We start from the raw sequence: 25,019 nt of genomic DNA on the forward strand, positions 1-25,019 counted from the left end.
ATTGATCATTAAAATGCCCAGAGGAAATAAAAAAGCAACAGCAGACACTGTCTTTCTCTGTCTGGTGTCTCTCACACCGCAGCTTCTAATACTTCCAGTAAATTTAGGATTTTCTATGGGTACGTCTCAATAGTCTAAAAGTGGTTTCCTCTCCTGTATCTTATTACAGATATGAAAACACATTAACGTTTAGGATGATGTAGTGTTGACCTGACGAGCATCACCTGACCTAGGATGACAGAGAAGGAGAAGACGGATGATGTCATAATCAGGAAGTATATTTGCACCAGAGCCATATTTATATTTTAATACATGGCTCTGATATTATCTAAATATATGGCTCTGATCTGCACTAGAAGCCAAATGGACCTCTCAGTTAATGGATTTGAATGACACAATTAGAACACATGGCTCCCATGTGTATTTCCTGCTCTCTTTTATGACATCATCTCTCTTCTCCTTCTCATCCTAAAGTTTAGGACAGATGCTAGGTTGGAGATAAAGGTTAAGACAAAATAATGATAATATCCCATATGTCTTTGCATAAATGAGGAAGAATTCTAAACAAAGGGACCAGCGATGCTAGTTAGAAACAGCACTGGTCCCATGAATCTGTTCATTTTCAAAAGCTTCCTCATGGAATGATTAGGTTGTCCTAACCTGGGTATCTTCAACCTAGGACGGATGAAGGAAAGGAGGCAACTCAGGCCAGTTTAGACAGTTGAGATACATCCACTGTTCTCCTGTAAGGCTGGCCGTCGCACATGATCAATTCTATATCTTGTCCCAAGGCCACTGGCCAGTAAAGTCCAGTCAGATACAGTGCTAAAACACCAGTGTTGAGTTTTTATTGTTTTTCCATCATACAGTGGAACCACACGTCTACAGGAATGCTACTGAGAACCAAGGAACACTAGACTGCAGAACGACACGAGTCACGTATGATGTCACAACACTATCTGTACTAGTGTAGTGGAAGTCCAGAGGGTCATTTCTCAAAGCTGGTGGAAGAGTTGGACAGGTACATTACCCTAATATCCTACAGTACACACTAGTGTAAGCTTTGACGTCGGAGCAGAATTTCAATAGAAACAACAGGTGATGGTAAAATGACTCAACTCTGGACTGTATCATTTATACCCATTGTGTTTACCTGCCACCACCATTGATTGTACCACATGTATCGTTTGATTGTACTGATTGCAATATATGCAAATGTATTGCACTCTGTTTGCACCACTCTTTTCATATACAACAAGGTTAACTTTCCACAAATTCCGTGGTTTTCCAGAAATCCCTGTTGGAACATTCCTGTATTTCCTTCCCTCCTAATTCCAGGAATCTTCCAACTGGGATTTCTGGAAAACCCGGGACTCTTGGGAAAATTACAGAATTTCACAACCCTATATAGAACAGTATTATATAAACCCAGCTCATCCCCATACTCCAGAGAGAAAATAACTTGCTCACAAAGGCACAACAAAGACAGGCGGCAAAGAAGTGAGAAAATTAAAGGAACAAATGAAGAGAATAATTTAGGGAATAAAAAAACACCCAGAAAATACATTGCGAATGTGGTAGCTGCAGTGGGTCTATTTGCATTCCAAGCTTCCAAGCGGGAGTAAACAGCGATTTTTGGACCGTGTCGTGTTAAGTACATTGGCTGCTGGCGACAACCTTGCCAAACAGCTTTGTGAAATACCCCCTTCAGTCCTAGGAAACAGGGATTGTTTTAACCCTTCACCAGCTAGCTGAACATATTTACATTTTAGTCATTTAGCAGACGCTCTTATCCAGAGCGACTTACAGGAGCAATTAGGGTTAAGTGCCTTGCTCAAGGGCACATCGACAGATTTTTCACCTAGTCGGCTCGGGGATTAGAACCAGCGACCTTTCAGTTACTGGCACAACGCTCTTAACCACTAAACTACCTGCCGAACACCTATATTTCAGTTTCAGATAACACACATATTTCACTTTCAACCAAGTTTCAACAACCAAGTCCACTATTTAGTCATATTACAAGGTTCAGCTACACAATATAGCTGTATGAAATATTACAAATAGCCCCATATAGCAATGCGGTTTTGGCACCAGCGGGAATAAAACGTTCTATCGATATCTAACACTGTTTGCTTGTGAATTAGGTAAAGCGGAGGGAGCTGTACGTGTGTTGCTGCTACAGCCTGGGGCAGTACAGACAGAGGAATATAAAACAGCGGATGGTTTGGTCAGTCTACAGAGACAGAGAGCCATAGAAAACTGGAGAAAAGAGATTTAACAGCAAAGCACAGAGGCACAGGAGGATGGCAGCAGGAAGGAAGGGATGTGATTGGGCTTTTCTAGACCTCCTTCGGGAGGAAGGGATGGGGGGAAAAATAGGGTTTGCCATGGCTGGATACCTGGTTTCCTGATTTTCATTTTCACAGTCAAAGATAAATAGAAGACGGCGGTGGGCCGCGGTGGGCACACCCTCTGGCGGTGTTGATGTTCTCCGTCGCATCCCGTAGAAATGAGTATCAAATCGAAAACGGTCGCCTTAGAGGTTCACCACGGGGATCCTGACGGAGAGAGAGAGAGAGATGATATCGTATGTGCCGAACTAGAGTAAGGGGAATAGAGAGAGAGATGAGATGAGATGAGATGAGCCGAACTAGAAGAAGGGGAATAGAGATAGAGATGGGCAGAGGAAAAGGGTTAAGGTACAGGAGAAGGATAGAACTGGAAAAGGGGAGAGGGGGAAAAGAACACTTAGAGAATTAGAACATAATACGTTATTAGTATTATATAACACTAGAGTAGGGAGAATTTGGAGTAGGTGAAAGAAAAGTATGAAAACTAGAGTAGGGGAAAGGAAGAGGGGGGGGATAGAAAGGACAAGAAGGAGAACTTGATGGGGGGAGGAGGAGAGGAGAAACTAGGAGAACTGGAGTAGAGTCCAATTATCCTGATTGAAATTAACTTTAAATCCCCGGCTATAAAAGCATCATTTCATGGATTGTGCGCTCATTGCTTCCAGAGCTGTATGACTCATAGGAGAGGAAGTTCTAAAACACACATACATCTCATAGCCCTAACACTTCAGGCCTGTGTACACTATTGCCTAACTATGCACATGTACTGTTATGATGCTCATACACCACACAGGGAGAGGGACCAACCATTCCTTGACACACCATCCACTCACTGACAAACAAACACACACATGCATCCACGCATGCAGACATTCGCAGACATAAATTGATTCAGAGTCAGACACAAACGCGCGCACACACACACACAAATCAATGTACTAACAACTCCACACAAATACACACTCTCCCTCTCTCTCCAGTGAGCTGGTGAGGCGACTCATTACCTCTCCCTGTCGGTAAAGGAGGGGGTGCCGTGCAGCGTCTGCCGGCTGTCCTCCAGAGCCAGAGAACGAGGGAGGGCGAGAGAGAGGGGGGGGGCCACGCCACGGGAAAGCGGGGGTGGGTGCTGGGAACAGCTGCGGTCGTAACTGGCAGAGAGAGAGAGAGAGACGGAGTAAGAGAGAGAGACGGAGAGCGAGACTGAGTGAGAGGAAAAGAGGGAATGACAGAGCCATTTAGCAGCGGCGAACACATTACACTGCCTCTAAGAGAGAGTTAATGCACTCATTTGACTCATTAAAGCACTATCAGAGGAGAGGGAGAAGAGCAGAGAGGTTGAGAGAAAGGGAGGGAGAGAGAGAAAGGGAGTGTGGTGGTCGAGGTTGAAATAGCGGGTAGAAAGAAAGAAAGAAAGAAAGAAAGAAAGAAAGAAAGAAAGAAAGAAAGAGGGTAAAGAGGTGAAGGAAACAGAGGGTGTGAGAGAAGGTAAAGAGAGGGGGAGAAATGAAAAGAAATAGAGAAAGGGGAGAGGGAGAGAGATGAAACGAGAGAGAGAGGAAGGGGATACAGGGCTGATGTGGGGAAACATTATTCCAATTACGTGTATGAGTTATGATGTTGTTGGCACAGTGAGAGTCACAGGTACAGTATATACACAGCTCTTTAGAGCACTCACACACAACAAAGCCTTTTTCACAGTCACACACTGTAGATCACAGACACGCAGTTTCAGTCAGGCAAACTATCCACATTACATGTATATACACACACACACACACACACACACACACACACACACACACAAGATATTCACCAGGATTCATACCAGATGGTGAAACGTTCTCCAACATCGATTGCTTTTCGATTATCACAATCAACAGAATTCTATTCAATTTAATTATATTCAATGCTATACTGTCTCTCCTCTATTCAATCCTCTACTGTTACCCATCAAAAACCTGCCCTCCATTCCTCACCACAATTTACCCCCTAGGTATATTTACAGTCATACTGAAACTGCAACATAAGCCCACACATACACAACACAGAGAGAGAGAGATACTGTTGCTCCAATTAAGCACACCAACAACACTTGTTTCCAGCACACACACTGTAAAGTCAGCACACGCACTTTCAACCAGCCTACAGTGGAGGATAATTAAGTTAGCTGAACACAGAAACACTTAGAGCAGGTTTCAGAGAGAGCGAGAGAGCGAGACAGAGAGAGATGGAGTTGATCGTATATCGGCACACAGTGAGCAGAGGGATTATCTGACGATCTGGAGCTGGCCCGGGCAGCGCTGGGAGGGAAGAAGATAAGAATACTATGTGATGATCAAGGATCAACCAGAACCCAGTATTACTGAAAGGTGATGAAGCTAAATTAAAGTAAAGGATGAAGAATGGGGATGAGAAAGAGAGTGCGAACGAGAGAGAAAGAGAGAGGGGGGGTTGAAAAGAGAGAGGGGAGAGAAATTAAGAGTAATAATAATAATAATAATAATAATAATAATAATAATATGCCATTTAGCAGACGCTTTTATCCAAAGCGACTTACAGTCATGCGTGCATACATTTTTGTGTATGGGTGGTCCCGGGGATCGAACCCACTACCTTGGCGTTACAAGCGCCGTGCTCTACCAGCTGAGCTACAGAGGACCACAGAGTGACAGAAGGTAAGAAAAATTGAGCAGGGGAAAGAGAGAAAAAGAGCGATTGAGAGACAAATGGGAGAATAGGAGTGAAAGAGAGTGAAATAGTGAGAGTAGGTGGGAAAAAAAGAGGCCTCCAAATAAATGAAGCGATTAGCACGAGCCCTGCTCTACATTCCAGAGACCAGTCTTCATTTGAGTACGCACAACACACACCCAGCTGATTTTAAAGGTGAACGGTACATCAAACATCATATGAAAGCAAAAGAGAAAACCCACAAACTGTTTAGATGCTTACCAGCATGTAGCAACACAGCGTCATGGATATCAAGACCCGAAGTGGTTGAAATTGCGCCACCTTAAACCTCTGAAAGCCTCTAAACATTGGGAAGGTATTTTCATCCGCTATCTAGAGCCGAGTTTTACCATTCCCATGTTCAAACAAATAACACTGTTGAAGTGCCCTGATGTACATAAAAAATATGTTTCAGAGAAGGGGTAGAAAGAGAAAGAAGGGGGGGGGGAGGATTCTTACCAGAGTTTGGCTGTAATGATGACAGCAGTCAGGATGAGCAGAGAGGAGATGGTCACAGTGACGTAGAACTGAGGGTCCACTGGAGGAGGACACACACACACACACACACACACACACACACACACACACACAGAGGAGTTACCTTTCACATGGTTGGAAATCAGCACAATAGAAGGAACAATCAAATCAGCACAATAGAAGAAAACCAGGGTCATGTGCATTATAGCATGCAATGGAAAATGCTTTGAAATGTTTTGCAACTGAAAACAAAAATGAGCGTTTCTTATTGGACCAGGTAGACCGTCCCTGTTTCAGTCATTTTTCTTCCGTTTGGAGCCTTATGAATAACCCAGGTCAACTGCAATGATGCAAGAAAAAAATCACAACTCTGCTTTTAGAGAGTGCCCATACTGTCAGTACAGCAACTCAAAAGAGAATGAGCCGATGAAGTCATCCATTCCATCGCTTGGTGTGTGATGTCACCCATTTCCTTTATGTGTGTTTTTGTGAGTTCAGAAAACTCTATTAAGTATTCTCCACCACCAAGACGCAGCCATCCATCCACACAAAGCCAGCCCAGTGGGAATTGAAGTTACTCCCTGATGCCCGAGTTCTTCTGATGTCTTTGTTCCAAAACACTCTGTTCTCATGCCCACCAATACAAATCCTTTATTTTTAAAACCTTTACTAATTTCTACGGTGCCCACCTTCCTCAGGCTCTCTCTCCTCCGCCTCACTTCTTCCATCTTCCACTCCCTCTGCGTCCGGGGCCTCCAGCAGGTCCAGGGGCTCCTGGGGCAAAGCGCTGCCCGGTGCACTCTGATGATGCGGCCAGGCCTCGACGGTTGTCGTGGGGACTTCATGCCCATGGTGATGCAGGTCCGCTTCCTGGCTGGACAGGATGTGATGCGTCTCGTCCTCCAGGGGCAGTGTGGGGCCCCAGTCCACAGACCAAATAGGGGTGGGTGTGACCTGTCCTGCGACGGACAGCTGGGCCGAGAGGGCCTCCACCTGCCCCTCGCCCTCGTCGTCACGGTTACAGGTTGAGGGTCGCGTCACCGCGGCAACCAGGAGGAAGAAAAGGCAGCGGAGGGCGGTCAGTCGTTTGACAGGAGAGATGGAGCTGAGAGAGAGAGATAGAGGGAAGGAAGGAAGGAAGGAAGGAAGGAAGGAAGGAAGGAAGGAAGGAAGGAAGGAAGGAAGGAAGGAAGGAAGGAAGGAAGGAAGGAAGGAAGGAAGGAAGGAAGGAAGGAGAGAGAAAAGAAGAGAGAGACGGAGGGAGAAATAAAGAGAAGCAGAAAGAGGTGGGAGAGAAAAGGAGGGAGACAGAAAGAGAATTAGAGCACGATTAACATTACAAATGCATTGTCCACTGTCTAACTGGACTCCTCATGCAACATGCATACAACCAGATGGTCTGACTCTGTGTCTGTCTAAACATCCTTTCACTCTCTCCATCTTACCATCTCTCCATCGCTTCGTTCTGTTCACTGAGCCCCCACTCCTCCGATCATCTCTCTCTCTGAGAGGAAAGAAGAAAAAGAAAAGAGAGGAAGAGCGAAAGAGAGAGAGAGGCAGGGTTCACTGCTCTTCTGACAGACTGATATTGAAAATGTAAACAGACACTCATAGACAGCAGTACAGGAATACACACATCCCTCTCTCTCCTGGGCAGTGGCACTCCTGGCTGTCCAAAATGAGCGCTTAATTATGCCACATGCTTATACAGTTCGCGCATCAGACACGCACGCACACACACACACACACACACCTGTGCACAAAACATTCATCATACGCATGCATGGAGCCAATATCCCACATGGTGCTACTTTTAGCTCTAGAAAGATTGACTTCATATCTACTACCGCTGGCACACACTCTCTATCGCGCTCTCTCTCCCCCTCACACACACCCTAACACACACACACACACAAGCAGACAACTCACTGTCACACAAGCACGCACACCACATTCACTCAGACAGATATCAGTTAACATGCCTACCTCTGGCTGAAGAGAGAGGGAATGAGAGAGACAGCGAGAAAGGGGGAGATATAGAGAGCAAGTGGGAAAAGGCATTGGTTGCCTTAGCGACAGAGACATGTAGAGTCTGAGAGAAAGAGAGAGAGAGGGAGGGAGGAGGATGGAGGGAGACTGTAGGAAAGAGATTGAAATATTAATTATGCTTTTAACTCGTTCAATTAAATGGACAGCAAAAAAATGAAATGGATTTGAAGACGGAAATAATGAAGATACAGATAATAATATTCTAATTTTGGGGGCAGAAGAAAAAAGTATTCTGTTATGTTTAGAAAAAACTGAGACAAGCCAGAGGGAGAGAGAGTGGTGAGACGGAGAGGTGGAGGAAAATCAATATACATTAATTTACACTAGGACAGGGTTGAGTGGGGTGATGAACAGAATAACTGGTGTTCATAATAAACAGGGACACCGCAGGGGTACACAATATGTAGGAAAAATATTTGGAGGCAGGAAGGTCACAGTGTGACAGCTTTATTGCATACATGAAACAACAAAATTTACATAGAAAATGATCTGTCTCTCGCTCGCTCGCACTCACTCACGCTCTCTCTCTCTCTCTCCGTATGCTCTATCTCCACCTCCGCCACTCTCTCAATCTGTCACACTTCACTCCCCCCCTCTCTCTCCTTCTCCTCTGTCCCCCTCACTCCCTCCCTCTCGCCTTAGTTGCTCTTCATGCTGTGAGGCGCAGCGTCTTGGGCTTGGTGGCGGCGGGTGGCGTGAAACTGGCTCTCACTGGAGAACACAGCGAAGCCACGATGTCGAGCCAGACTCTGATGCGTCTTGGGATGTGTAGTCCTCTTCTTTGTCATCATCGTAATCTACAGTAACGTCGGGAGTCATAGTTCAACGTGTGTCTAATAGTGGATGTAATAGTGGATGAATAATGGATTTGTGATTTATATAGATATAAATTGATATAGATTATTAGGAATACAGTAGGAACCTGTTGATAGTGATTATTTCCTTAGAGAAAAGAAAACAGCAACAGCCAACAATGGACCAAAACTATCATTTTTCAGTAAATGCGCTTTAGGGCTCGATTCAAACCGTAGCGCTGATGATCTTCGCTGTAGGTCATTTCCGATTGAGCCGACATATGCAGCGTTTGCCGTGAATGCATTCTCCGCGAACGCAATGTTCTGCTTTAAAGTTTATACCGCTCTGTAGCGCAGGTCTTCAGCGCTACGGATTGAATCGAGCCCATAGTCTTTATCAAAGCTATCAATCTTGAAGTTACTTAAGATATATTCTTACAGCTACTTTTTTGGATGTGATTTATATAGATTTGTCTACAGCTGGAGCTAAAGAAGACACTTTGAACAAATGGCTTCTTGCCGTAGAAACACTTTGCGACGTGTTGCTTTGAGTTTTTCTGATCTATGTATATTATTGGTGTGTGTGTTTTAGCCTGCTGTTACCCCCCTCCTCACCATCACCGTCCTCCTCGTCCTCGGAATCTCCCTCTGATTCCATCAGGGAGGCGTCCAATCGACTGTCTCGCTTCGTTGTGACATCACCCCTGTGACAACATCACCATTAGACACCGACAGTCCATATTGTTCTTGTTATACTGTGTGCATTCGGAAAGTATTCAGACTCCTTGACTTTTTCCACATTTTGTTACGTTACACGTAAAAAAATAAAAAATCCCCCTCACCAATCTACACACAATACTCCATAATGACAAAGCAAAAACAGGTTTTTAGAAATTGTAGCAAATGTATTACAAAGCCCCCCGGAAATATCACATTTACACAAGTATTCAGACCCTTTACTCCGTACTTTGTTGAAGCACCTTTGGCAGTGATTACAGCCTTGAGTCTTCTTGGGTATGACGCTACAAGTTTGGCACAACTGTATTTGGGGAGTTTCTTCCATTCTTCTCTGCAGATCCTCTCAAGCTTTGTCAGGTTGGATGGGGAGCGTCGCTGCACAGCTATTTTCAGGTCTCTCCAGAGATGTTCGATTGGGTCCTGGCTGGGCCACTCAAGGACATTCAGAGACTTGTCCCGAAGCCACTCCTGCATTGTCTTGACTGTGTGCTTAGGGTCGTTGTCCTGCTGGAAGGTGAACCTTCGCCCCAGTCTGAGGTTCTGAGCACTCTGGAGCAGGTTTTCATCAAGGATATCTCTGTACTTTGCTCCGTTCATCTTTCCCTCGATCCTGACTAGTTTCCGAGTCCCTGCCGCTGAAAAACATCCCCACAGCATGATGCTGCCACCACCATGCTTCACCGTAGGGATGGTGCCAGGTTTCCTCCAGACGTGACACTTGGCATTCAGGCCAAAGAGTTCAATCTTGGTTTCATCAGACCAGGAATCTTGTTTCTCATGGTCTGAGAGTCTTTAGGTGCCTTTTGGCAAACTCCAAGCGGGCTGTCATGTACCTTTTACTGAGGAGGCTTCCGTCTGGCCACTCTACCATAAAAGCCTGATTGGTGGAGTGCTGCAGAGATGGTTGTCCTTCTGGAAGGTTCTCCCATCTCCACAGAGGAACTCTGGAGCTCTGTTTGAGTGACTATCGGGTTCTTGGTCACCTCCCTGACCAAGACCCTTCTCCCCCGATTGCTCAGTTTGGCCGGGCGACCAGCTCAGGTGTGCCAAGCTTATAGCGTCATACCCAAGAAGAATCAAGGCTTTAATCGCTGCCAAAGGTGCTTCAACAAAGGGTCTGAATACTTATGTAAATGTTTTATTTCTGTTTAAAAATAATAATTTGCACCCAAAGAAAATGCTTTGTCATTATGGGGTATTGTGTGTAGATTGATGAGGGAAAAAAACAATTTAATCAATTTTAGAATAAGGCTGTAACGTAACAAAATGTGGAAAAAGTCAATGGCTCTGAATATTTTCCAAATGCACTGTACATAAAACATTATGCCAGATTAAAACACAATAAAGCCTGAAGGCTTATTTCCATTGTGGTCCTCATATGTCAGTAGCCTACATGCATGGGATCAAGTCCCAGTTCCATCGCTAGTTCGGAAGAAACTCTCTTCTCTCTTCCCTGTCATTCTACACTGTCCTATATGTACAAAAATTAAAATAAAACAAGAGAAGGGAGACCCCTCTCCTTTACAAAAAATAAAAACAAATATTATCCAACTGACATTGGTTTAGTGTAGAGCACATGAAGAACTGAGGATAGGGACATATGAGTAATAGTTAACTTTTTGTCAGGTGCACCCATAAAGAACTTCTGAGTTCTATTAAACTAATCATTAAATCATCAGATCAGTATTCATTGATCTAGATGAGTACTGACAGAAAGGTGTTGAGCCCACCTCTGCTTCCCGGAGCTGGGGAGCTGCTCCCACACCGTAAGGTCACGACCCCCGGTGACCCAGCGGTGACCCCCACTGCCCGTGAGCCACGCCGCAAAGCAAAGGATTCTCGGAGCATTCGCACAGGTCAGCGAGGCCAGGTACCTGCACTGAGGTAGAGAGAACACTGGGAGAGATGGAAGGAGAATAGGAGGGAGAGAGAGAGGGGGAGAAGGAGAGAGAAAAAGTTGATGAAAACCAAAATAGATTGCGGTAACAATGCATTCTATGAACAGCGTGGCTCTATAAGTTGGCAATAGTACCATAATATTCAATGAACAACTAGTTGTGTTAGCTTTACTCACAGTTCAGGGTGCTTTCCCCATTCGCCAAATCGTAGCATGAGCCAATGAGGAGTCCCCCTGTCTGATGTACACAATCTGTTACTCCAGCGATGCTGCTGTGATTGGTTAGCCTGCACACGGTGCCTGTGGTGATTGGAGAGAGGAAGGGTAAACATCAGATAGTACACAGATCGGTAAGGTCTAGCAATGCACCGTATTAAAGCTGGCTCTTCTATATCGTGCACGCATTCACTCACACACACTGCTTCTCACCTGTCCTCCAGTTGAGGATCCTGAGGTTGGCTCTGCCATAGGCAACGAAGAGCCTGTCGCCACGAGGACTGAGGGTCAGACGACCTCCCTGACTCCCGCAGCCTGTTACCTTGGCATCCCAGTGATGTAACAGCCGCAGGGGGTCACGGTTGGTGCAGAGCCCCTCCCACACAGAAACCCCCCCTCTGCTGAGCTGCTGAACACAAGGGGACCCTGGGACTGTGGAAGATAGAGAAGGGGGCAGTTGTCATGGAGACTGAATGCAGCGGCTGAATACAATGCATGGATAAAGGTGTGTGTGTGTGCATGTATTTGTCTGTGCGTGCATGCATACTTGTGTGCGTGGTCTCACATGGCTTTGCATGATTAATTAACAAAGAAGGTGGGGATGGTGCTTTCACTGCTTTGGCTTAAATGTGTTGAGCATGTAACGCTACATGAATGTAAGTCTTAAAGGCCCAGTGCAATCAAAAACTTGATTTTCTTGTGTTTTATATATATTTCCACACTATGATGTTGGAATAATATTTTGAAATTGCAAAAATTATAATAATGCCCTTTTAGTGTAAGAGCTGTTTGAAAAGGCCGCTGAAAATATCAGCCTGTTTTGGTGGGATTATCGTTTCGGCCTGCCTGGTGACAAATTAGTTTATAGACCAATAAGAAAGACAGTTCCAAACCTCTCTGCCAATAACAGCTAGTTTTCAGTTTTCCCCTCCCCACTCAGAACACTCCCTGACAGAATTGGCTCTTTGCTAAGAAGCAATTTCTATTTCTCTTTGACCATTTTAATTGAAAACAATCACAGTGAGGTACTTAATTGTTCCCAAGAAATATTTGATATTGAGATCAAAACAGCTACATTGGACCTTTAAACTATGTATTTGAACAGCTTACGCCCCCAAGGAACCTTACAAAGTCTTTTAGCCAAACATGTATAGTCCATTTCTGATCCTCTATACCAGGGTTTCTTACTCTACGGGTCGGGACCCAAAGTGGGCCCTGGGCATGACAGAGTTGGGTCCCGAGTTATAAGAACACATCTATAATCACACACTATTTCTTCTTAATTTGGGTCGTTGGAGGACGATTTGGGCCTCGAGCTGGAAAAGTTGGAGAAACGCTGCTCTATACTCCTAGCAAATATAACTTCTTTATTTTTTAAAGTAACAAAAAACGAGGAAAAGAGCACTGAATACTCTTTTGAACCTCTTTGGAATCTATATATCTTCTTAATAATTTATCTTAAATAATAATATATTTCCACACTGCCTACAAGTGTGTAGCCTATAAGATATTCGGTCCTTCAGGCAGCCATTTTTGTTTCTGCCTCAGCCAATTTGTCTGGCATGGCAACAACAACTAAGTTGGCTAAAGCACACACAGACCTGGCAATGGTGCAGAAATATTTGCTTTAATTTCAGCAAGGCCTTGATGAAAACACAAGTTCATGTTCATTAGGGCGCACAACAGAAAACGAAAATGATTGTTTGTTATTGGACCAGTTTCAGTCCATTTTCTTCAGTTTGAACACTATAGCTTAAAAGTCTAGAATGTGACACTATTGGCTCTTGATTATGGCAGCCACCTGTAGGGAGGTGACAGCCTCCTCATGGGCATTGATTGATTGACAGTTGTCCATGGTTTGCCAGCTCCAGGCCTGAACTTTACCCCCATCTGCAGACAGAGGGAGAGAGGGAGGGGATAAATACAGAGTGAGGGAGCGGGAGAGAGGTAGATAGAAAGAGAGAGAGAGAGGGGGTGAAGGGAGAAGGAGAGAGAGAGAGAGAGAGAGAGAGAGAGAGAGAGATGGATGGGAGAAGAGAGAGAGAGAGAGAGAGAGAGAGATGGATGGAGAGAGAGAGTACAGGAAAAGAGAGAGGGGAGGGATGGTAAAGAGCAAGAAAGAGAGAGAGAGAAAGAGAGAGACAGGGAGAGAACGAGAGGTTAACTAGGCCTGACAATTGCTGGCAGATATTACTGATGGCTTGCATAAATACCTGTGAGCCTGAGTCTCCTCACTTGTCTGCCTCTATCAGTCTGACTACACTTACTGTCTACTGCAGGGGTAGGCAACCCTGGTCCTGGAGTGCCGCAGGCACTTCATGTTTTTGATTTAACCAACCTGGAAGACCAGGTGTGTTGAATTTTGGCAATCACTGAACTGACCAATTAGCTCAGTTGGTCAGGTGTGGTGCCTAGTTGGAACACAATCCTGCGGCACCCCAGGAACAGGGTTGCCTACCCCTGGTCTACTGAGTCTCTCATAGACAGTCACAGACACACAAACATAAATACACACACACCCACAGAAACTGCATCCACACAGACCTGATCCAGTGATGATGTAGCCATCACCTTCAGGCACGAAGCAGAGAGCAGTCACCGCATTAAAGGTGTAGATGGACTTTACACACTGGCCTGGATGGAGAGGGGAACACTGATTTAATTGTCCACAACACCCACATGCAATTGCGCAGGCACACGCAAACACACCACATAGACGCACACAAGAACTCACCCAGACAAAGCTGTAGGGCTCAGACTGTGTGTGTACAGTGGCTTGCGAAAGTATTCACCCCCCTTGGCATTTTTCCTATTTAGTTGCCTTACAACCTGGAATTAAAATTGATTTTTGGGGGTTTGTATCATTTGATTTACACAACATGCCTACCACTTTGAAAATGCAAAATATTTTTTATTGTGAAACAAACAAGAAATAAGACAAAAAAACAGACAACTTGAGCGTGCATAACTATTTACCCCCCCAAAGTCAATACTTTGTAGAGCCACCTTTTGCAGCAATTACAGCTGCAAGTCTCTTGGGGTATGTCTCTATAAACTTGGCACATCTAGCCACTGGGATTCTTGCACATTCTTCAATGCAAAACTGCTCCAGCTCCTTCAAGTTGGATGGGTTCCGCTGGTGTACATCAATCTTTAAGTCATACCACAGATTCTCAATTGGATTGAGGTCTGGGCTTTGACTAAGCCATTCCAAGACATTTAAATGTTTCCCCTTAAACCACTCGAGTGTTGCTTTAGCAGTATGCTAAGGCTCATTGTCCTGCTGGAAGGTGAACCTCCGTCCCAGTCTCAAATCTCTGGAAGACCTGTATTTAGAGGCATTCATCATTCCTTCAATTCTGACCAGTTTCCCACCACTGCCGATGAAAAACATCCCCACAGCATGATGGTGTTCTCGGGGTTCTCGGGGTGATGAGAGGTGTTGGGTTTGCGCCAGACATTTTCCTTGATGGCCAAAAAGCTCAATTTTAGTCTCATCTGACCAGAGTACCTTCTTCCATATGTTTGGGGAGTCTCCCACATGCCTTTTGGGGAACACCAAACGTGTTTGCTTATTTTATTCTTTAAGCAATGGCTTTTTCTGGCCACTCTTACGTAAAGCCCAGCTCTGTGGAGTGTACGGCTTAAAGTGGTCCTATGGACAGATACTCCAATCTCCACTGTGGAGCTTTGCAGCTCCTTCAGGGTTATCATTGGTCTCTTTGTTGCCTCTCTGATTAATGCCCTCCTTGCCTGGTCCATGAGTTTTGGTGGGCGGCCCTCTCTTGGCAGGTTTGTTGTGATGCCATATTCTTTAAAATGTTTAATAATGGATTTAATGGTGCTCCGTGTGATGTTCAAAGTTTCGGATATTTTTTAATAACCCAACCCTGATCTGTACTTCTCCACAACTTTGTCCCTGACCTGTTTGGAGAGCTCCTTGGTCTTCATGGTGCCGCTTGCTTGGTGGTGCCCCTTGCTTAGTGGTGTTGCAGACTCTGGGACCTTTTAGAACAGGTGTATATATTCTGAGATCATGTGACAGATCATGTGACACTTAGATTGCACACAGGTGGACTTTATCTTGACTTCTGAAGGTAATTGGTTGCATCAGATCTTATTTAGGGGCTTCATAGCAAAGGGGGTGAATACATATGCACGCACCACTTTTCCGTTATTTATTATTGGATTTCTTGAAACAAGTTATTTTTTTCATTTCACTTCACCAATTTGGACTATTTTGTGTATGTCCATTACATGAAATCCAAATAAAAATCCATTTAAATTACAGGTTGTAATGCAACAAAATAGGAAAAACGCCAAGAGGGATGAATACTTTTGTGTGTGTCTGTGTGTAGTGAACTCACCAGTGCTTAAAGCCCAGATCCTCACACAGCAGTCTGCTGAGCCACTCAGGATGAACTTCTCCTTGTCTCCCAGAGACAGATCCCAGGCTAGAGAAAGAGAGAGAGAGAGAAAGAGAGAAAGAGAGAGAGAGAGAGAGAGAGAGAGAGAGAGAGAGAGAGAGAGAGAGAGAGAGAGAGAGAGAGAGAGAGAGAGAGAGAGAGAGAGATTTACAGTAGGGAGTAGAGGGGGGAATGGAGGGGAAGAGACAAGTGAGGGTTGAACGGAAGAAAGAGATGGAGAGAAGTGTGGGGGAGAAACTTATAATTATTTGTTATCATTGTACAGTTCATAGTCAGTATGCATATAATTATCATCCATGATGTTATTGATTTAATATGATATATTCCAGAGTTCTCGTCTTGGCAATGTAAGCCTGACTTATGCCAAAGAAGCTCATGGAATCAGAGAAAAAACCTGGAGAGAGAGATAGAGATATGGAGAGGGGGAGCGTGGGAGGAGACAGAAAGGGCAGAGAAGTTCAAGCAGTGTAACGATCCCTCCTTCAGTCAGTATGAGGTAACCCAGAGTGACTGCTGCTGCTAGTTCTCTCCATGGATTTGACCTGATGAACTAAAACTATAATTACACTGCCTGAAATCAGGATGCCTGACTGAGAATAAGGGTGTAGGGGTGTGTGTGTGTGTGTGTGTGTGTGTGTGTGTGTGCGTGCGCGCGCGTGTACACGTTTTACTATACTTGTAGGTACCAGAAGTCTTCACACGAATAGTAAACCTGTCCTCACTTGTATAAAGTCTATTTTAGGCTTAGGGGTTAGGTTTAGGGTTAGGGTTAGAATTAGGGGTTAGTGGTTAGGTTTAGAGTTAGAATTAGGGGTAGGGTTTAGGGTTAGGAGTTAGGGTTAGAATTAGGGGTTAGGATTCGGGTTAGGGGTTAGGGTTAGGGTTAGTATAGTAAGACATAGCTGTGTGTGTGTGTGTGTGTGTGTGTGTGTGTGTGCGTGTGTGCGTGTCCATTCCCTACCTAGTCCCCTACAGTATTCAGGCGGCAGGGCAGACAGACAGGTGACCCCACCAGTGTGACCTCCCAGATTCCGCTGCTCTGTTGCCGTAGGAACGTGCCACACCTTTACTGTTGTGTCTCGACTGAGAGAGAGAGAAATAGAGAGAGAGACGGAGAGAACAACAGAGAGAGATTAAGTCAGTGTGAGACAGAGAGTGTGAGAGCAGACACGGTTCAAGTACTTGAATAACACTGCTAACACTGCTCAGTCGAGAATGGCTCTCTTGGTGTAGGAGGAGAAAGTTAGCATGTCAGGGTTACAGAGAGAGGAGGAGGGAGAAAGAAAGAAAGAATGAATGAAAGAGAAAAAAAGAAAAAAAGAAAGAAAAAAGAGAGAAAGAAAGAGAGAAATTAATTGAATTATTCACAGTTATGAGATCTATTATTAAATCAGAGAATGACTCACTTACCTGCCGGAGATCACCAGGTTGTCAACGGCAACCACACAGGTGATGATGTCACTGTGACCCTCCAGTGACGTCAAGCGAAACTTGGCTTTCCCCCATGATGCTTTGAGAGATGTAAACTCTGCATCTGAAAAAAAAAAGGGACCCATCATAATCACCATGAACACAGAACCCAAGTCTTGCGTGAACTTCTTTACAAAGGGCCCGATTCAGACTGTACGCCTTTCCTATGCACATCTCAGTAGTTGGTATTCAGGCTTTGTGCAGGTGCGTAACGGGGTTTGCAGGCGTGGTTCCCTTGCGTGTGCTGAATACATTTAATTCAACCGCTGAAAACCCTTCCACTTGATGGCCAAAATATTTCCCCTGGAGTTATCATTCAATAGGGTTTTTAGTACATTTATCTAAAGCCATCCCTTTAAATGTGGTGTTCCTTTAATTAGAATATATGGAGAGTGGTTCAGAATATTAGGGATCAATTAAAGAAAGCCATGTAAATACACACATATTCGTCTCCTTTTCAGCACCTATTGGTCGATTTAAAAATACTCTGATCTTTTTAGGGTTAGGAAAGCATTTATGAATAATAAAAAAACAGGTTTGGAGAGCCTTTACGCACAAAATATATTGGTGAATCAAAAATATAGTTGTTTGATTCATCCTGAACATTTCCATATTCAATTAATAAATCCATGAAATATTGAAAGGTGAGAAAAGTGTACAATAGGGGTTGAACAGTAGTCCTATAAATCTACCCTAATAATCCTCACTAATCATGGAATAGTGATGACAACGGTACAGTCGTCGTGAACCGTGTGCCAGGCTCCAGGTTTAAACTACTACAGTGGCTTGCGAAAGTATTCACCCCCCTTGGAATTTTTCCTATTTTGTTGCCTTACAACCTGGAATTAAAATTGATTTGAATTTTTGTGGGGTTTGTATGATTTGATTTACACAACATGCCTACCACTTTGAAGATGCTAATTTTTTTGTTGTTGGGTGAAACAAACAAGAAATAAGACAAAAAAACAGAAAACTTGAGCATGCATAACTATTCACCCCCCCAAAAATCAATACTTTGTATGCCACCTTTTGCAGAAGTTACAGCTACAAGTCTCTTGGGGTATGTCTCTATAAGCTTGGCACATCTAGCCAAGCTTATGCCAGTCAAGGCAAAACTGCTCCAGCTCCTTCCAAGTTGGATGGGTTCCGCTGGTGTACAGCAATCTTTATGTCATACCACAGATTCTCAATTGGATTGAGGTCTGGGCTTTGACTAGGCCACTCCAAGACATTTAAATGTTTCCCCTTAAACCACTCGAGTGTTGCTTTAGCAGTATGCTTAGGGTCATTGTCCTGCTGGAAGGTGAACCTCTGTCCCAGTCTCAAATCTCTGGAAGACTGAAACAGGTTTCCCTCAAGAATTTCCCTGTATTTAGCGCCATTCATCATTCCTTCAATTCTGACCAGTTTCACAGTCCCTGCCGATGAAAAATATCCCCATAGCATGATGCTGCCACCACCATGCTTCATTGTGGGGATGGTGTTCTCGGGGTGATGAGAGGTGTTGGGTTTGCGCCAGACATAGCGTTTTCCTTGATTGCCAAAAAGCTAAATTTTTGTCTCATCTGACCAGAGTACCTTCTTCCATATGTTTGGGGAGTCTCCCACATGCCTTTTGGCGAACACCAAATGTGTTTGCTTATTTTTGTCTTTAAGCAATGGCTTTTTTCTGGCCACTCTTCCGTAAAGCCCAGCTCTGTGGAGTCTACATCTTAAAGTGGTCCTATGGACAGATACTCCAATCTCCACTGTGGAGCTTTGCAGCTCCTTCAGGGTTATCTTTGGTCTCTTTGTTGCCTCTCTGATTAATGCCCTCCTTGCCTGGTCTGTGGGTTTTGGTGGGCGGCCCTCTCTTGGCAGGTTTGTTGTGGTGCCATATTCTTTCCATTTTTTTATAATGGATTGAATGGTGCTCCGTGGGCTGTTCAAAGTTTCTGATATTTTTTTATAACCCAACCCTGATCTATACTTCTCCACAACTTTGTCCCTGAACTGTTTGTAGAGCTCCTTGGTCTTCATGGTGCCGCTTGCTTGGTGGTGCCCCTTGCTTAGTAGTGTTGCAGACTCTGGGGCCTTTCAGAACAGGTGTATATATACTGAGATCACGCAACACTTAGATTGCACACAGGTGGACTTTATTTAACTAATTATGTGACTTCTGAAGGTAATTGGTTGCACCATATCTTATTTAGGGACTTCATAGCAAAGGGGGTGAATACATATGCACGTACCACTTTTCCGTTATTTATTTTCTAGAATTTTTTGAAACAAGTCATTTTTTTAATTCCACTTCACCAATTTGGACTATTTTGTGTATGTCCATTACATTAAATCCAAATAAAAATCTACTTAAATTACAGGTTGTAAAACAACAAAATAGGAAAAACGCCAAGGGGGATGAATACTTTTGCAAGGCACTGTATGTATGGTCTGCAGTCCATAATGATTCAAATAGGCTACATGTCGCAAATTATTGCACAACTTGTAATACGTTAGCCTAATATGATCCACTATTGCTAGCAATCCTCAGGACCACCACATGAACGTGACAGAGGAAAGAAAGGTAAACTAACTATGGAATGGAATGATGCAAAATGTAAGGAAACGAACACTAAAGTGACCGTTATAAATGTATGTGGGTATAACTGACAGTGGCTAATATTTAACACGATACAAATTGTACAGAATACAGTGAAAAGTCTGTGCATATAATTAAAACATTCTAGAAACCATAAATCAACTCTCTAGGTTTGGCGCTATACTCTAATTTGCGCATGGCTACAGAAGCTTGGGTCTCCAAATGTCATCCTTGCAAGTTATAAGGCTATTATATATATATATATATTATTACTGTATATTATAAACGTGACTGTGGGAAAGTTGATATGTTGATATGCTGTATTGTGCTGCCATATGACTGGTTTCACATTTGTCTCCAGCGATCATAAGTTAAAATAGATCTAAAACAATTGTCATTCATATTTACAATCCCCTTATCCAAATGGCTTACTTTACCTAGAGCTTATCAATAGCTCTTATCAATTTGTAAATTACAGTGCACGGAGAATGGTGTTATTTCTATCGGAAAAAATAAAGAAGATGTTGTTCCAATTGGAACTGACAGGTTGCTCGACCTTATTCATCGTTTCATCGCGCGTGAAGGTGGTGGAATTATGAGGGAATTAAGTCAAGGTAGACACACCTCCACCACACCTTAATTTATTTAATCTCCACCCCAAACGAATAGCGAGTGAATAGCATGGTATTCTCATGCTTAAGTTTAAGGTCAGAATACGTGTAGAGAGAAAAGTGCATAAAAAGAGATTTACGTTCCATTTACGCACACTTATTCTTGGGTCGGAATTCCCCCCAAAGAGTCTCAGAGTAGGAGTGCTGATCTAGGATCCGTTTTGCCTTTAAGATCATAATGTATAAGACAGGGAGGGACCTGGGCAAGTATCCACAAAGCGTCTCAGAGTAGGTGCTGATCTAGGATCTGTCCATACAATCTTATTCAGTATGACCTAAAAGGTTAAACTAATCCTAGATCAGCACTCCTATTGTGAGACAGGCCTCCGGCCTGATAATGGATGTTGGGAGTGACTATAATAGCCATGGTTGACTCATCACTTCTCTAACCTTAATTGATCAATAATTACTATACACGTATTTGTCAGCTCTAGAGCATGCAACTAATTCTGTTTCTAGGAAACAAACAGTACAGACAGATCAGCTCGTGTTCAGGTAGGTACGATCTGAATTTATGAAATGGTTGTTTTGGTTTGTCGTTGTAAAGCGGTTTGCTACAGTGTGCCCACAGTGGACCCTAATGAACACAACCCAGGTGGGAAGGACAGATCAAAACGTTGACTATTTAAGATATAATTTCTGGGAGCCTACCAAGCAGTGTGCATACATTTTCTTTCCTTCAATCACAGTACATTTGTGAGATACCAATGAGTATGAGAATGTGTCTACATAATCTATCAAACTACAAAACCCTAGTTCACAGATAACCCCACCTTCCTGGTTGTCCTTGGGGCTCGTGTCGGTCACAGCTAGACATGTCTCTGACTGCTCTCCCCCTGCTCCTGTCTCTCTCCGTCCTCCCGTCTCCTCCTTTCTTCCTGTCTCTCCCCTCGTTACCGTCTCCTTCTGACTGTCTGTCTTCTTCTGTCGGCCTGTCAGCTCTGCTTCTCCCTTAGGGATTTTGGGGATCTTGGTAGCAGAGGGGCTGTGTGATGGAAGCACCTCAGAGGTGGCTTCACTGTACCCGAGCAAAAAAAAATAAAAAAATACCAAGAGAGTGAATTGACAGTGCAGTCACATATAGGAAAACATTATGTGCACAGACATACAGTACAGTACATAGGCTAAGCCATAGACACACAAGCAAGCTTACAAATAATGATAAGAATTTCTTAAATTCTAGTATAATCTCATCATGTCTTTATATTACTTTGTGATAAATACATTTCCCCTGGTGTTCCCTGGGAGAGTGTGCCCAGTTGTGACTCTGTGGAAGGAATCCCTAAGTGATGGCTACATGACGTACTATCCCCTCTACTACGCCAATACATTAGGATGCCTTGAAAGAATGACTGACTGACTTTGACCTATGTCGGCTAGACTCACGCCAGATCAAAAGCATAAAAGTGAATGTTACAGCTTGTGAACAGGGATGTTTATCTCCTCTCTCTCTCTCTCTCTCTCTCCCTCCCTCCTCTCTCTCTCTCTCTCTCTCTCCCTCCCTCCCTCCCCTCTCTCTCTCTCTCCCTCCCTCCCTCCCTCCCTCTCTCTCTCTCTCTCTCTCTCTCCCTCCCTCCCTCTCTCTCTCTCTCTCTCTCTCTCTCTCTCCCTCCCTCCCTCCCCCCTCTCTCTCTCCCTCCCTCCCCTCTCTCTATCTCTCCTTACACCTGTCTTTTCATCTTCTCCTGTTTTCCTTCTCCCACAATCCCCGGAGTTTGCTCGGGGCCAGAAAGCTGCAGCAGAAGTTCAGCCAATCTGGTGCGGAGCTCCGCCTTCCTGGAGATCTGAAGATGTGTGTGTGTGGGGGGAGATTTGTTTGTTTGAACATCATTTAGGTTAACAAAACATGGATGACTGTAGAAATCTCCCTGGGTCCGTCTCAATAGTCTAACGTCGCTCCTCCTTCATCTGCACTGATCTGAGAAGAGATGGACTGATAAAAGACAGTGAGTAGACATCCATCCATTATAGTACTGTCACCTGTCCAATGTTTCCAGATCAGAGCAGTTTAAGGAAAGGAGACAAAATTACCACTGTAGACTATTGATATGTGCCCCCCAACGATGTGTATAAACCCTGAATGGCTGACAGGGGGCGCTGTATTGAAGCCACCGCGCAGCCATCTTGGTACTCCTCCTCGATTGTAAATAATATTTTGGAAGCTATAGAAATGCATTTGTTAATGTCTACATTCGTTTTTGACATGTTTATTATATTACAGGCACCTTAATGTATACTTTCAAATTATATTATGTGAGCTTAACATAAACATTTTAAAATTGAAAAGATCTACAAAGTATTTTTTTTTGCGAGTACTAATGTTATTGTCCCCACTACAACAAAAATACTTAAATACATGTAATGTTGTCCTTAATTAAAATACTGTAGAATTCCATTCCTTTTAATGGAGGTCTCCTGCTAGGGAGTGCCAATATGGCCGACCGGTGGCTTCAAAGCCTCTCATAGCATCAGCAATCCAGGGTTCATAAACGCAAATCAAGATGATAAAGGCGTGATACATTTAGACACAAGAGCAGGGTATCATGTTATGCTTACATTTGATATATTCAATTAGTGCCAGTGTAGATGAGGTTGATCTAAAACCACATCTAAAACTCTGTCAAAACCCAATGAGAATGCAAGTTGTTTACCTCTATATTTCTAAAGATTATGATCTAGCGAGCCAATTCTCTATCTCACATGGGTGAAATGATTTAATGATCAGCTGTTCTGTGGTCCAGCTAGGTTGCAGTGTTTGAGGGTGGCCTCAATTGAACTCCCTCGCCATCGAGAGTGTAATAATGTAAAATGTAACCTGCAAGATTGTATTGGAGGATTAAGGTGCTACATCAAGATCTCTCCTGGGAGTGAGTACAGTCATATCCGGGAGTATTAGTACCAAGGGAAATATATTCAGGATTGTGGAATAAGCGCCGGTGCGCTCATGACACGACTGATATTAAAACTATGGATGAAGATTAGAAGTGAAGTCGTGTTCTGTACCTTTACTCTTTCTTCTGGAGTGAGAGATTGAGAAATTTTGATCTCCAGATTCTCAATCTGTCTCAGTTTCTTCTGGAGCTTTCTCACCTCCCCCATCTGAAACCCCTATTCTACAAGCACCAACAACTGTTCCAGATTATTCTGTATACAACGTTTCACTAGGCGTGTGGGCCATGCAGCATTCAAGTGTTTCTACCGTTTCACTAGTTTTCTGTCCGCTCTCTTTACAGTCAATTGTTTCCATAGACGTGTCTCATCGCTGATGGCAACAATGGTGGATAGCCTGTTCGAGGGGATACATTTGACCAAGGATGTGCGCAGATTCGCTAATCTTCATCAAGCAATGAGTAGTTTTTCGAACACAAGGAGATTTGTGTAGATCAGTGATTCTGCGCAGTCCGACTGCAATGTAGTAGATCTCAAACACAGGCGCTTTAGTAACTTCTTCTCTGGTCTTCCGGACAGTTACATCCATTGCTCTGGTTTACAGTGACACTAGGTGGAAGGGAGAGGAACTTAATTGACTAAATCCAAAAACCAAGGCAGCGTTTAATTTGAATAAAATGTGCTCCCTCATTTCTGCCCTCGTTCACTTCTCCCCTCCACTACCTGATTTGATAAGATTGCATTTTTGTGCCAATATGTGCCTTTTGTTATAGCCTAACAATGTTTGGTGTTATAACTTAATAATTATTTATATTCAGTGTATGCGAATGGGACTTGGTCTTCAATAATTCAGTTTGTGAGATATGTAGCTCAGTTGGTAGAGCATGGCATTTGTAATGCCAGGAGTGTGGGTTCGATTCCAGTATAAAAAAAATAAAATGTATGCACTCACTAACTGTAAGTCGCTCTGGATAAGAGCGTCTGCTAAATGACTAAAATGTAAATGTAATAAAGCATTTAAATAGCCATTTAATTCAATAACAAATAAGTGCTCAATCATAACGCACCTTTTGTTATAATAAGTTGTAATAACTTTAAACTTCCATAGTAAAAATGATTTATATGTCTAGTGCCTATAGAAAGTCTACACCCGACTTGGATTTCTTCACATTTATTGTGTTACAAAGTAGGATTAAAATAGATTTAGGCTAGTTGTCATTTTTTGTCAACTATCTACATGAAATACTCTATAATGTGAAAGAGTAAGAAAAATGTGATATATTTTTTAAGATGAATGAAAAATAAAACACTAATATACCTCGATTAGATACAGTGAGGGAAAAAAGTATTTGATCCCCTGCTGATTTTGTACGTTTGCCCACTGACAAAGAAATGATCAGTCTATAATTTTAATGGTAGGTTTATTTGAACAGTGAGAGACAGAATAACAACAAACAAATCCAGAAAAACTCATGTCAAAAATGTTATAAATTGATTTGCATTTTAATGAGGGAAATAAGTATTTGACCCCTCTGCAAAACATGACTTAGTACTTGGTGGCAAAACCCTTGTTGGCAATCACAGAGGTCAGACGTTTCTTGTAGTTGGCCACCAGGTTTGCACACATCTCAGGAGGAATTTTGTCCCACTCCTCTTTGCAGATCTTCTCCAAGTCATTAAGGTTTCGAGGCTGACGTTTGGCAACTCAAACCTTCAGCTCCCTCCACAGATT

At 43.5% G+C, this 25,019-nt stretch overlaps 2 protein-coding genes across 3 annotated transcripts; both read right to left on the reverse strand.

Annotated features, from left to right (window-relative positions):
* Window positions 1-1,864: 1,864 nt before the first annotated feature.
* On the reverse strand, window positions 1,865-8,173 carry LOC121560603 (PILR alpha-associated neural protein-like). 2 transcript variants are annotated; one of them, XM_041873552.2, is made up of 6 exons: window positions 7,545-8,173; window positions 7,004-7,062; window positions 6,248-6,663; window positions 5,541-5,619; window positions 3,359-3,502; window positions 1,865-2,561 (listed from the first exon to the last, which is right to left on the reverse strand). In XM_041873552.2, the coding sequence occupies exons 2-6, from the start codon at window positions 7,012-7,014 to the stop codon at window positions 2,540-2,542; spliced, it is 672 nt and encodes a 223-aa protein (XP_041729486.1). In that variant the 5' UTR covers window positions 7,015-7,062; window positions 7,545-8,173; the 3' UTR covers window positions 1,865-2,539. The 2 variants fall into 2 exon arrangements, with proteins under 2 accessions (XP_041729486.1, XP_041729487.1); XM_041873553.2 differs by lacking the exon at window positions 3,359-3,502 and having other exon boundaries at window positions 7,004-8,173.
* Window positions 8,168-23,764, reverse strand: LOC121560601 (lissencephaly-1 homolog). Its single transcript, XM_041873548.2, is given in 14 exon segments — window positions 8,168-8,404; window positions 9,017-9,105; window positions 10,870-11,035; window positions 11,214-11,336; window positions 11,466-11,645; window positions 11,648-11,684; window positions 13,054-13,142; window positions 13,797-13,886; window positions 15,620-15,706; window positions 16,641-16,762; window positions 17,090-17,213; window positions 21,172-21,416; window positions 22,064-22,182; window positions 23,402-23,764. Coding segments are annotated over 14 exon segments (1,656 nt in total). The 5' UTR covers window positions 23,498-23,764; the 3' UTR covers window positions 8,168-8,315.
* Window positions 23,765-25,019: the final 1,255 nt, after the last annotated feature.

The sequence above is a fragment of the Coregonus clupeaformis genome, unplaced genomic scaffold (assembly GCF_020615455.1).
Source record: "Coregonus clupeaformis isolate EN_2021a unplaced genomic scaffold, ASM2061545v1 scaf0427, whole genome shotgun sequence".
NCBI lineage: Eukaryota > Metazoa > Chordata > Actinopteri > Salmoniformes > Salmonidae > Coregonus > Coregonus clupeaformis.

Bases quoted from the DNA above. Each gene is read 5' to 3' on its own strand.
- LOC121560603 (XM_041873552.2), bottom strand. The intron at 5,620-6,247 runs GTGGGCACCGTA...GTCCTCCTCCAG, and splicing joins GGAGAGAGAGCCTGAGGAAG to TGGACCCTCAGTTCTACGTC. The intron at 3,503-5,540 runs GTAAGAATCCTC...TCTCTCTGCCAG, and splicing joins ATCATTACAGCCAAACTCTG to TTACGACCGCAGCTGTTCCC.